General features: G+C 43.5%; 1 protein-coding gene across 1 annotated transcript; it reads left to right on the forward strand.

Moving 5' to 3' along the window:
• Positions 1–4,636: 4,636 nt before the first annotated feature.
• txn2 (thioredoxin 2) lies at positions 4,637–10,169 on the forward strand. Its single transcript, XM_003443072.5, has 4 exons — positions 4,637–4,791; positions 7,401–7,678; positions 9,654–9,777; positions 9,915–10,169. The coding sequence occupies exons 2-4, from the start codon at positions 7,401–7,403 to the stop codon at positions 10,029–10,031; spliced, it is 519 nt and encodes a 172-aa protein (XP_003443120.3). The 5' UTR covers positions 4,637–4,791; the 3' UTR covers positions 10,032–10,169.
• The last annotated feature ends 3,798 nt before the right edge of the window (positions 10,170–13,967 follow it).

Genomic DNA, 13,967 nt, shown 5'->3' on the forward strand with positions numbered 1-13,967 from the left:
GCTTCTTATCATATGGGGGCAATCGGTTTATTTTTCAGCATAACACATTAAAGTTATGATTTTATTTAGCAAAGTATCAAACACTTTATTGAGCATGAGTGATGTATAAGGTGCATTCAAAACACTTGCACACACTTGTGAGGACACACTGCCAGGGGATCAAACTACCAACCAGCTAGCAGACGACCTATCTACTGAGGCTGGATAGCAGCTCCAAAACCTTCTATATACTCTTCAGTGTTCACATTGTCTTCACACAACAGCAAGTTACCCATGCCAACTGAATGCGCCCTCTCCTCTTTAGCCTGTGACTGATGGACCGCTCTCAGAACTAAGCCAGTCCATTTGGCTGAACTGAGTCCAGAGTAGGCAGCAGTGCTTCTGGATCTTGCTCATATACTGTATATTAGTTTTATTAATCTTGAGAACCCTGTTTCTTTTTTAAAAACTGTAACAGAAATAGGGTTCTCTTTGGGAAAAGTCAAAGAAATTTGAATTTTTATTTGCCGTCCCTTGGTAATTTGAGGCATTTCTCTGTTGCCACAGACGGATTTAGGATAACTGACAAAAAAAAGGAAAGAAAAAAAAAGGGACCAAGGGTACAGACTGTTCCAAAACAGGAGAAAAGGGAAAGAAAAACAAGCATAGAGCGAGGTTAGGAGAGTGCCAGTTAGCAAGGATGAGAAGGGGGCAAGGAATTTAAGTCCCAAAGTTATTTTTAAACTAAGGACAGGAACTCTACTGTTGACTCCCCAAACACAGAATCATAGATCAGTATAGGAGCAGAGCTGGGAAAAGAAGACAGGGAGCTTATATACACAAACACATAGACACACACACATACACACACGCTTCATGCATCTGTCAAGTGCGTCATCCCATATGTGCGTGTACATCCAGGCACATGCATCCTCTAAGCACAGGCCTGCCACCGTTTGGCATACTTTATGGTCTCGCAGCCACACTCACACCAGGATGTGTACGCGTCGTCCCGTAAACACGGCGCACAGCTCGGTTTAAAGATAGTTGCACGCTCAAACTTTTGGTGACAAATGAGAAAGCGTTCGTTTGAACTTCTTTTGGTGCCATGTCATTGCTGCATATGTGTATACAGCACATGTACCATGCATCTGATCTAACTGACCATAATTAAGAAATGGTGTATAGGCAGAGAATCCCAATTACAGGCCGGCGGCGAGAGCGTTTAAAGTTTGATGGCTCGTCAGCTGTAGAATATGTGACTGTTCACAGAGGATACGGTCTCACACTAACTGAGATAAACAGAAGGTCATCAAGTGGAATAATCTTTGTGGTGCAATCTGCTCAATAACAGGCTTTATACTGTGTGCTTTTCCAGGCTGTTATTATCAAGTAAAGACATTGGGATTTATGGGAAGCGAGCTGGGACAAAACTCACACACAAAGGCGGGAGGGGAGCGTTCTGTGTACGCAAAGGGCACACACCCTGCCATTCATGTGTGCTTTGTCAGGGGGCTGTTATGAAAGCCCGGCTCCATCGGCGGCTGTTGTATTCCCTCGACTGCTGGCTTGTGCAGATAGGAGAGGGAATAAACAGCCACGAGAGGAGGAGAATGGTCAGGTGCACCGTCACTGGGTCCACGGCACAGTCCACTGAAGGTCACAGGAATATCACTTCCCTCCTGACCTTTAGCCCACCGAGGTCAAACTTAGCACACACTCCTGGTTTTTCTGAAGTGGAGGAGGGTATCACAGGAAACTGGGTCTCTTTTACCTGTTTGTATCGTAATGATAGCACCCATCAACTACCTAAAGCAGGGGTCACGCCCTCCACTCTGGATCCTCGCACGTGCATCCTACCCCTCACCTCCAAGGTGTCACAGAAAGCAGCCTTGTTCTGGTCGTCTCCTCCTTTCTACCAGGACCCCCTCAAAAATCCCAGCAATCCCTGCAATTTCCGGTGCAATGTTTATTTGGCAGGAAGAGAGGGCTTGTGGGGTGGGTTGGGGGGGTGAAAAAAGAGCCTCACTCACAAACAGTCTGGGTTGGTTGAGAGTAAACATGTGCAGGCGGGGTGTGTGTGTGAAACGAGCGGTAAGCAGGACTGAGGCTCATGTGTTCTGGTCCTGACACACAGAGCAACGCTCTGTTTCATGCCCCAACCGCCTCAACCTGATCAACATCCCACCCCGGCTACTACGAACAGCACCCTCTGCTGGAGAAATGGACACATGACGTTAAAAGAAAACTTGAGATCAAACAAACTAAGAGCCTAAAATGTCTTTCTCTGAATAAGATATATAGGGAAAAAAAAATCCAGATCCATACATGAGCAGGGCCTCTAGTCCAGGGGTGTCAAGCATAAGGCCCTGGGGCCAGAATCGGCCCAGCAAACACTCTAACTGACAGCTTTGAAAAATAAATAGGAAGGCATCAATTTTTAACTTTTTTACTGTATATTCATTGCTTTTACAGTTTTTCCTACTGATAAAGACTTCCTCCGTGCCCATTTATTAGAAACCAAAGTAATGAAGTAAATGATAAGCAGTTAAAACACAGAAAAGTTCCTGTTTTTTATCACTATAAATGTCTACTTTTTACAATAAGTCCATAGAGGAAATAAAAAACACACCATAACTTCCTCTGCAGTTTTATACATTTATTTATCTATGATGATAGATTTCTTTTGTTTACTACAGCACTATTTCGTTATCATATAGAAAAACTGAGACAGTACTTTTGAAACTGCACTTTATGTTTTTCTAAATGTGTACTTCAACATCTTTACTGTGACAGAGAGGGCAGTTTCACATTTTCAGCCCACTTAAGATCAAAGTGGCTTCTTGTTGGTGAGTGCTACGCAGTGATGATGTCATCCATACACACTCCACAGAGGCCTACAGTTACTATAAATATCAGAATGACCCGTATATTAAATTTTACCCTTTGAGGTTTTAACATGAGACCGAGGATGATCTCAACAAACTTAAAATTTAAACAGATTTACATTCAGTTATACACTCAGAAAGCTCTGCAGGCTGGTAACAGGAACATTTATTATCAGCAGATACATTCACCCTGGGGAAAAATGTGTGTGTGGGAGACCATCAGGGCCAAGCTGGGTCTAGATTCCTGGGTGCAGTAGTTTGTAGAAAACTTCTCCCTTTCATCACATCTGTCCTGTTCCAGATGTTCTGTTGACTCACTGAGACATCATGTCAGAAACATCTGACATTGCATGATATATTTCTGCTTCTCTCCTCTCCTCTTTCTCCTCTTTTGCTGCATCTTTCCTTTGACCGCAGGCTCCTCTGATGTCTGAAGTGGGGTCACCAGTCTGGCCCACCAGACTGGTGACCCCACTGGTTGTTGTTGTTGCAGATGGACTGTCCTGATGTGCAGTTTGTCTTTGAGGGCATTCTAAAACTAGAGAAAACATTTATGTTTAAACCCCTGATCTGTGGAGATCTGAGTGCACTTCAGGCTCAATGGCATCCAGTTGTGTGGTGCTGGACTGAACCTCTGAGCACATCGCTGTTTGCACATGGTTTCCTGGCATATGTTTGACACCTGCAACTGGCTACCTGAAGCTTCAGGGATGTGTGCATTTGCAGGCAGCACGGCTCCAGAGCTGCAGAATAAAGAGTGGAGCAGTTTGTGCAGGGCTAGGCTGGCTAAGAGCCCAGGCGGTTGATGTTGCAAAACAGCGCTGGAGATCCGAGAGCTGAAGACAGCCCGGCTTTCCTGTCAGTGCTTTTGTTCAAACAGGCCCGTAGACAGATCAGTCTACATCCTTGATCTGTCTACATCCTTGATCAGATCAGGAAAACCCTCCACTGAAAGAAAAAAAGGTGTCCACCTGGAGGAAGTGTGGCTTTTGATGTGATAAAATGTGAAAAATAAAGGAAGGTGAAGCATGGACGTGTCCGCTATATAAAACTAAAGGAATGATGATGCTTCTCAGCAGAAATGGCTCACAGGAGCAAAGCTTCTCCACAAAGGTTTTAATCTAAAACTATATTTTCCTGCTCATTGTCTCATTGTGTGGATATTTTGGGAAGCCTTGGAGAGACTTAGAGTCAGGTCTGTGTAAATAAGCCACTGGAATCTGACTGTGTACTTAGCTTAGCAGAGTGATTAGAAACAAGGGAAACCATTTGCCCATGTCTGACAGACTTCATCCAACAACACCACCATGGTGCAGTGATTTGTACTGATGTCTCACAGCAAGATGGTCTTTTTTATATGGAGTCTGCATATTCGCCCCCGGCTTACATGGGTTCTCACTGGGTACTCTAGTTTCCTCCCACAGTCCAAAGACATGCATGGATGAGGCTGGTTGGCAACTCTTGAATGGTGGCAGGGGGTGAATGGTTATCTGCCTCTCTGTGTTAGCTCTGCAATAGTACAATAGTGGAAGAAGATTGCTGGACAACACACAGTAGGGTTAGATGGGGGTTATGCACTATCTGTCTTTGAGTTCCAGCAGCAGCATTTATTTTTAAGGTCAGTAATAGACTAGCCTTTTGTTTTCATTGTACCTGTATGAATATGTAAATACATACAATACTTATATAACCTACTATAAACTACAACTAAAACTAGCTGTCAGGTTAATATAGAGTAGATAAAAGTATGCTACGCTGATAATCCAACCCTGTGCTTCCAAACCTGGCCAGCCGGTGGCGCCACTCACTGATCTCTGTCGGCTGAAAAGCCGCACGTTCCCTTTTTTTTCTGCGGCACCAAAACGGAAGCACTTCATTGGTCCGCGAGGCCAAGATCAAGACCAGCGCCGACAGAAGAAGCGAGGTAAGCTGTGAAAATGCGGGCGCGTGTTTTAATGTGTGTGACATTTGAGAACGTGTTGTTCTCAAAGTGTCCGGTTTCGGTGTTCGCGTGCTGCTTAACGCGAGGAGGCAGCGGCGGGGGAAGGTTTAGGAGGAAGAGGAGGAGAAGTAGGAGGAGGAGGACGAAGAGGGCAAACTCATACGTAACGTAGATTAATGGAGCACGCGAGCTGCCGGTAGATAAGCGGCAAACACAAGATGTTAGGCCGAGAAAACGGCTCAGAGAGCTGCAGGGGAGTGGGCCGTTCTCAGTGGGGAAATTCTGAATACTTAAAGCTTTTTATCCATCGTGGGATTAAGAAAGTGTTTCTCAACAAGGCAACATGGCTGAGTGTGTTCTGCCAATAAACTCGTTTGTTCACGTCACTCGTTATATGACGCTCACGAGCCCTAATCACGTTAATTAGCGCTGATTCTTCATTAAACAGCTCGTGCTCGAGAGCTTAAACCGTGTGAGACTAGAAGTTTTTCACTGAGTGACTCAAAACAATGTTAGCTGTGAGTGTATTATAGAGGATACTCTAAGTGATTATTTTTCCCGCACACAGCACGTGACGGTTGCAGGTTTTTTCTGCAAAAAAGGAGAAAAGATGTCATAATCATCTAAACCTGAGGTAGGGAACCCCAGGCTTCAAGGGCCGCTGTCCTGCAGGTTTTAAATGTCCTTGATCCATCACAGCTGATTTAAATGGCTAAATTACCTCCTCAACATGCCTTGAAGTTCTCCGCAGGCCTGGTAATGAATTAATCGTTTGATTCATTTGTGTTGACCCAGGGTGAGATCTAAAATCTGCAGGGGCTCTCGAGGCCTGGAGTTCCCTACCCCTGATCTAAACCCAAGTGGACCTCAGCCCTTGTTCTTGGGCCAACAGCTGAGATCCTAATGATATTTAATTAAATAATACTGAATCTAAAATCCTCCAGAAAGTAGCATTACACACGCTCTATCTACTGACTTTTTTAAAATATAATTTTCCTTAAAAGCAGTCCAAATGATTATTCCTTGACCTTTTTTCTCCAACTTGCCTGACAGATGTGTCAGTTGTGTACGAATACAAATCAGTCCAGCATTTGTTGCCTCCTATCCCATCTATCCAGACAGCTCATTTGCTTAAACCACACAGACCATTTCCAGTAGTTCCAGTTTTGGAAATGGGCAATTTGCTGACATAAGAAAAGATTACCTGGTTTAGCCCGATATTATTTATTTTATTTTTTTTACTTATGTGTTAAAAGCAAACCTATTGTGCTTTTTCTGAATTTGTTGGTGAATGCTTATATTCAACATGGCCAAAGTTTCAAATAAAAAGGTCAGTGCATATACAGGTAGTCCCCTGGGAGCCAAAACCTGAGTTCAAACAGCACTGATGACAATATGATGTCAAACAAAGCAGATCATATCACCATTCTCATGTAGAGGGGTGTGTGTGTGTGTGTGTGTGTGTGTGTGTGTGTGTGTGTGTGTGTGTGTGTGTGTGTGTGTGTGTGTGGTGGGGGGGGGGGTTAATGCAACATTGTATTGTGATATTTTGCGTGGCATTATTGCATTGATACAGGAACAGCAAATATTGATAAATGAATTAATAAATTAAAATACTATGAACAAGAAGGCTCACGTCATGAGATGATGAGCCGAGCAAACTCACATTAAATCAGCCCAGCTGATAAACTGTCAAACGCTGGTTACACTTAGCTTTACAAAGATGCCTCCTAATTCAGAGCAAGCTAATGACTCAGTCACACACGCAAAACTAGGACAGCGACCTCCTTACATCTACACCGGTGGCTTTCTGGTGATTGTACTGAATTTTTTCATGTTCTGCAACCTGGTCGTGATTAAATGGTTACCACACAACCACTTTTGATCACAAGGTGATTGCGCAGGTCACCTGATGGGAAGTAACCTTTCTGCAAACAGTTGCAGTCTGATTTGGACTGAGTGCAGTCACTTTGAGAGAGTTGAAGGTTTGGAGATAACTGTTGTCTAATATATAAATACAGATGGACTGCCAACATGTTGCAATCAGTCTGAATGAGTCTTTGTCAGCCAGCAGGGTACACCCTGGACATGTCGCCAGTCTGTCGCAGGCCTAACAAATAGACACAGACAACCATTCACGCATAAATATGATTTAGTTATTTTTTTATTACACTTTATATTTGTTTACCAGATAAACTGGGACTTTATCGACAGTTAAACACTTTATCGACAGTTTATACCAAGTGCAGCATAAGAAAAAAAGGGATCTTAAGCCTATAAAATGGATTATTTAGAATAGTAACTTATGCGAAACTACTTTTGTACAAGTCAAGAATGAAAATATGGAGCTGGAAATAAATATTGTGGGTGTCACCATGTAATTAATTTATCACTAACTATAGTCCTGGAAACTGGTGCCAGTTTGTAAAGCTCAGGCAGGGTTTAAGAGTGGATACGGGATGGGACCTATAGCGTTTTTGGATAGATTTCTTAGTATTTTTTTAAATCTTATAATCTGAAGTGTCTGAAATGCAATATTAATATTATAATAAGTAACACTTATCTTCTGTATCTTTGCCTGTTGTGCAAAGATGGCTCACAGGCTGCTGCTACGAAGACTCTGGACACTGTCTGTGAACGATATCCGCTGCCTCCCCAGGTCCACTGCCTCCGTCGCTTCCTCTTGTTATTCCACATCCCTTCAGTCCACTACAACCCGGGTGTCCTTTCTCTCCCCGTCACGAAGTCTGCCTCGCGCCCTGCCTCACACCTCCCGCCGAGAAGTCTCCTTCAATGTGCAGGACAGCGAGGACTTTACAGAGAGGGTCATCAACAGCGAACTGCCCGTGCTAGTGGACTTTCATGCACAGTGAGTACCTCAGGGACCCCAAGGAGAGTGACTGTATCGATGTATTAAATAATTAAATAAAACTAGGGATAATATAAATGGATGAAAAACAGTCCCACCCTGGCCACCTTGGTGCTAAAGCTCCATGCAGTTATGCAGATACAGATTTGCTTTGCAAATGTAGATAATATTCAGTTCAGTCAAAATATCTGTATCAATGCTGACGTGTGGCTGCCGTTTGTACACGCTTTCCTTGGAAAAGATCTTATTCCACAGCTGCCCTGCCTCTTTAAAACACTGCAGGTGTTACATACAGCATGTGCTGTTAAAAATATATACATGTACAGTGGTGACTTAAACTCTCAAGTCCTGTAAGATTACACGACAGCTGCTCAAAAGTCCACAGTGGACACAGCATGTCTCACAGATAGGAGTGCATTTTCACAGCTGTTAGGTTGTTTGTCATTAATACAGTGCAGCCCACAGGCCTTCTTCACACAAGACATTTTTACTAAATACTAGCTCTATTTCACAGCAGCTACTGAAATAACACTGGGGACTTTTTTTTTCTGCCCTACTTTTCCTTTCCCTTGTAATACGATGCTGTGCAAAGGTTTTGAGTCTCCCTTCATTTCTTTGCATGTTGTTAGGAAAGTGCAAAATGGATGCAGTGCTTTATTGAAACATGCAAATATATATGAAAATACACTATGTGAAACAAAAATAGGGCCATACCAAATACTGACTACCTTTTATACTTCAACACAGTCATCTCAAAGCTTTTCTTTGGGGGGGGCCTTGTCCAGTTATAATGGTGTCAGGGAAGTACACGATGCATTATTACTCATATTTTATCTTTAAAAGGCTGTTAGCTCGGGCTCTGCTGTGTTATTGGCACTTTTCGATTGCATGAGGGTTTTCATGGTTCTAATAACTCTTGGAGGTAGTATCGTCCTTCCTTTGTTTTTGTTTATTGGCTCCAACTACTGTGCAGATAGTAGTTGTGAGCATAAGAGGACCTCAGAGTGACGTAAATGTACGGTGACTGGTCCAGATGTAAGTGTATGTACGTAAACATTGATACAACATTATCTTTGTAATCAGACTCTTATCTTTAGCCTTAAAATGGAACAAAACACTTAGAAGTGCACAAACGGTGAAGTCCGCAGCCAGAACTAGAACAACCAAGTTACAGAAATTGCTGCAGTGAGAATGCATCGTATAGCATCAGGTTTCTGTTAAAGTCACTGAAATGACAGATCCTTCATCCTGGCAGCAGTCACACTGTACCGTACCCACACTGCTGAAAAATGCATGTGTATGTATATTATCATACCCACTGCACCTTGTGTTTTTTGGTGTATGTAGTACACAGCACTTCTACATGGTATAAATTAATCTTGTACTTAATTAATTTCTGTATTTTCAGCATTTTAGCTTTTTTTTTTGCCTTATGTTTTTTAATACTTTCTAATATGTTTGATTCACTTTTTTTTTCTTTTTTTCTGACCCTTGTGCTGCTGTAACAAGAAGGATTAACACAGTCTAGGGCTAGTCCTTCAGTAGAAAGGTCTGTTAAAACAAACTGCAGACCTCATTTAGTTTCTAGGTCATCAGATGGTGGATGTGAGGATGGCACAGTTTTGTTCTCTACCTCAGAAATTCTGAGTTTTATTTATTAATGCTGGCAAAGTGTAACTGTGTGTAAGCACTGGCCCATTTCCATCAGGTTTCCCAGCATGCCATTACAGTGAGCCAGCATGCAATATACCAAGTCCTTGAAACCTGCTCCTCCTACAAGCTTTTATGTGCATTTCTTGCCCTGTGCTTCTCCTAGTATTCAAAGTCTAACTACGCCCTTGCACTGAAATATGTTTATTGGTGTTAACGACATCTGTGCTTTTCATTCTCTGACTAGTTTAATGTGTGCTGTGAGAGAGAGCTCTATTGTTTTGTTGAAAATAATTTACTGTTTGTCTCCTTTTGTTTTTTTTAGGTGGTGTGGCCCCTGTAAGATACTCGGACCAAGGTTGGAGAAAGCTGTTGCAAAACAGAAAGGCCGCGTTGCCATGGCAAAAGTTGACATAGATGACCACACAGACTTGGCCATTGAATATGGGGTGAGACCTAGTTAAAGTATATCTTCATGGTGCTCCTGTCCTCCTGTTTGGTTAATTTCTGCTGTGCTTTATTTTGTTTTATTAATTCAAAGTGTCACTAGTTCTGTCTTACAACGCGTGGCCTTGTCTGCCCTCAGGTCTCTGCTGTTCCCACGGTCATCGCCATGCGGGGAGGTGACGTCGTCGATCACTTTGTGGGGATCAAAGATGACGATGAGCTGGACTCATTTGTCAGCAAAGTCATTGGACAATGAAATCCACCTGTCCTCACCCAGCCATACCCCCACCATCGTCGTTCTCATGCTGTTCTCTCTGATTCTGGCACGGGCGGCGAGCCCTGGGCTGCCATTTTGAGCCTGTTTAGCAATCACTATTAAGTAAACAAAACCTAACCACAGTTACAGCTGGCAGACTCTCAAATGCTCACACCCATCCCTTGACATGTTGCTTTAGCTGTGCATTGTCTCTTCGAGCTCTCTCTCTGTCTCCCTCTTGTGTTTTTTTTGTTACTAGTCAAGCGATGGGTGTGTGCTCCATTTTGCAGCAGTTCCATGTTTTCATAATGTGACTACTCTCGCTAAGCTGGTGTGTAACAGTTTTCTGTAAAAACTCTTAAGTTTGGATGGAAAATAAATGTCCTCTACTGCACTCATTGTGTACAATGTTGGATGAACATTTATAGTTTTAGCGGTGCAGGGAATTTAACTTAACCTGACAATACTGAGGTTGGTGACAAGGTTACGTGTAGTTCCTGCTCATGTCCACACGAGGGCAACGTTTCTCTAACATCACAGAGTCGCACACAGTCATTTTACAGGGTTATGCCTAATACTGTGAGAAAGGAAGGCGCATGTGCTTCTGTGTTTCTCTCCTGGTCCTGACTGTGAAACTGAAGTCGAGCGGGAATTGCGATGAAGATTTTTAGTTTATTACTAAAATGAACTCTGTGTACCAGAAACATGACCAAGTGAAGTAATAAAGGAGTAAAAAGATGTTGTGTATACGGATTGTTTGTGGTTGTGTGTGGGGTTGAGATAGAGACGAAGGCTTGGAGCTGTGCTGTCCCTAATGACACTGATGCAATATCATAGTTTCCCTCCCTCAGCTGGTTTTACAGCACCCACGGGATGCAGTTATAAGCTCCAGATGGATATTTGTGTTGTTTTTACTTAAAGGGGATTAAGTTTTCCTTACCAGGCTAATGGATGAAGTTAAAGTAGCTCTGGATCTCCTTACCTTGCCTATCTGGGAACCTTGGGGCAGTTTTCAAAAAGACGCATCCTTTAAACTCTGAAGTCCAAGTCATCATCAGTGTCTGTCTCAGAATCTTCTCCCCCACAAGTCTCCATAGACTTGACAGTTAAGGGACCAAAAACTATTAATTCTGACATGAATCAAAAACATGAAACATCCTGGATTCATCTCCAGGAGGTGAGACAACCCGAGCCACGGGGAGTCGCAAGCTACAGTTAACCTAGCACCAGTCTCAATCCCAGATAAATGGGAAGGTTGCTTCAGGAGGTGTATTGGTATGAAAATCTGTGCCAAATCAGAAAAGTGGACATGTCCGTCTGCTGCGGAAATAAGGGACCAGCCAAATGTACCTTCTTTAAAGAAGGTGACGCTAAAGTGACGAAGGGCCGGAGTGCTGGAAACAGCAGTTTCCATGGTGTAGGCAGAAGTGGAGCCTCGCTGTGTGGGAGCTGATTTTTAACATTTGTGTTGTTTTTGATCCAGTGCCTGTTTTCAATTTATGTTTCTTGTTTGAAAACAATTACACAATGCTGGAATATATTCCCGACTGGAACATTGTATTTCCTCATTGCCAGGTTCCTCCAAAAGCTTCTCGAAAAACCTACAGTTGATCCAAAACAATGCAGCAAGAGGTGCTAATGGATATTAGCACGAGAGACCACACTTCTATACTGGACTCGGAGTCTCTACACTCCATCATGTACCAATAGGGTGTGGCTTTGTTAGTCCCGTAGTTCTAGAATAGAAGGGGAGGGATGGCTTAGCTTAAAGGTTGGGATCAAGAGATGGACCCCCTCTCTTATTTCAGGATTAGTCTTAAAAGTTAGCTTTTTTGGATAAACGTGTTTTGGGCTGGATCAGGAGATTCTGCTGGGGGACCTGGTATCAGATACTGAGTACCTCTCCTCTCTTTCATTCCCTTTGCATTTATATGACATAATTAAAATCCATAATCCTTCCAATGTCTGTCCTCTGTTTCTCTCCCTTCCTTTCTGTATCTCCAGACATCCATGTTCCTGATCTGTGGATACGGATCCCACTAACCTGTGCCCTCAGGAAGTTAGGAGGATGTTGGATTTTGGGGGTTTTCTCTAATGTTACAGGGTCTTAACTTACTATATAAAGGACTGTTGTTGTGAACTGGAGGATTTCCAGTTGTATTATGCCAGCGTCATCCCCCCCAAATCTCTCTGTGCCTTCTGTCTGAACATGCAGGTGTTACTCATGTTGTTACAATCCAGTCTTTACCGAAATGCCTACACACCACCCTCTACTTAAATTACCTCCCTTCTGTCACCCCCTCAAATCAACAGTGTCTGCCTCCTCGTCTGCGTCTCTAATTCTCACCTTTGCATGTTTTCATTCTTGCACCTGGGCCAGACTACCGTACCGTGCCCAGCCACCTTTCCCTCCTCTGTTGCGGTCGAGATGTTCTCGACATGTGCTGCGACTTGGGAGACGGACTCTGACCCTCGAGCCTGTCACATTCGTGCTGTGCATAAACGATCTACCTCTCTCCAGTCCGAATAAGTGTGAGTTCAGCCTTTGCTTGCTTGTAAGTTGCTATGGTGCCAGGAAAGAAAGTAATAAATAGCTGTTTTATCACTGGATGTGGTTAATGATTAACAGCAGAGTAGTAAGATTAGGCTTGCTTTTATTTATTTATTTATTTATGTAGCATTGCACCTCACAGTGACGAGGGATAGAAAGTAAAATGTCAGTTTCTGTACTCACATAAACACTTTTATTGTGAGGGGTCTGCCCGATAAAGACTGGAGTGCAGGAGTGAGGCAAGTCTGTATCACTAATGAAACATTCAAAGAATCGAGTGCTTCGTGGAAAAGCAGACAGGAGATTACCTGGCCTGCCTAGAAAGACCCTTCTCTCATCATCGTCTCTATCTCTCCTTGTTTGCTCAGCAGAAAACATGCCCAGCCCTGCCCGCTTGCTTTCCCATCCTGGCGTGTCATTACAGAGAGCCCACAGCTGACAGAATCATGGCGAGGGCCTTCATAACTGCTCATTAAAGTCACATCATTTATCATCTGCACTTTCAGCGGGTCCTGGTTTGGATTAGGTCATTGCAAATGAAGCCCAAGGATGTGCTCACCGATAGTTACTCAGTAGCAGCCAGATCAGAGATCAAGTGATTTTCTTTGTATTATTTGAAAAGAAGGAGGGGGAGGAGGAGGGGGTGGAATTCCACTGGCTTTACGTAAGCAGGTGTGAGTAAAGCTAAAGGCCCAGATGTACAAACACAATTGTTGTAAGCTGGATGAAAGACATTCCTGCATAGTTTTTGAGATGTCTGTGAAAGAGCTACAATTTCTGCCGCTTTTTCCCCTTCTGCCTCTGATAATCAGCAACCGGGCCACATGACTTCCTATGCAGTTCCTATACTGTCAGGCTGAGGGAAAGAGGTGACTGAAGAGATGACGACAGCCACCAGAGGTTCAAGACCAACATGTAACCCTACACGTCTTCCGCCATAAACAATAGACCACACCTCCATCCTCTCTCTCTCTTTTTTGCGCTCTCTCTCACTCTCTCTCTCGCTCAACCACCTCTTGTGACCATAAAAGGCAAAAAAAGTCAGGGGAAGCCAGCGGCGGCTGCTGCTGAGTAGACGGCAAGAGGCAGAGTTGCCAGAATTCTTGCAGTGAGTCTGTCCCACTTTAGAGCCCCAAACTGCTAATGTTCGCTCTCTGTTTGTTCGAAATGGCATCGCTTGTCTCTGAGCCAAACGCTTTTGCCCTGTGTGTGCATTTGGGTGAGGTGCTTATAAGAGAAAGAGCCGATCTGGCGCAGGCCTGAGAGCATTCTGTGTTTATAGTAAATACATATCTGTATTTATATGTTAAACACACACCCTCTCCACCTTGTTAGATCTGCGTTCTGTTCCAGACAAAGCAGCCACTGTTGCTGTTTCTCTCACT

Source organism: Oreochromis niloticus, linkage group LG4 (assembly GCF_001858045.2).
Source record: "Oreochromis niloticus isolate F11D_XX linkage group LG4, O_niloticus_UMD_NMBU, whole genome shotgun sequence".
Taxonomy (NCBI): Eukaryota; Metazoa; Chordata; class Actinopteri; order Cichliformes; family Cichlidae; genus Oreochromis; species Oreochromis niloticus.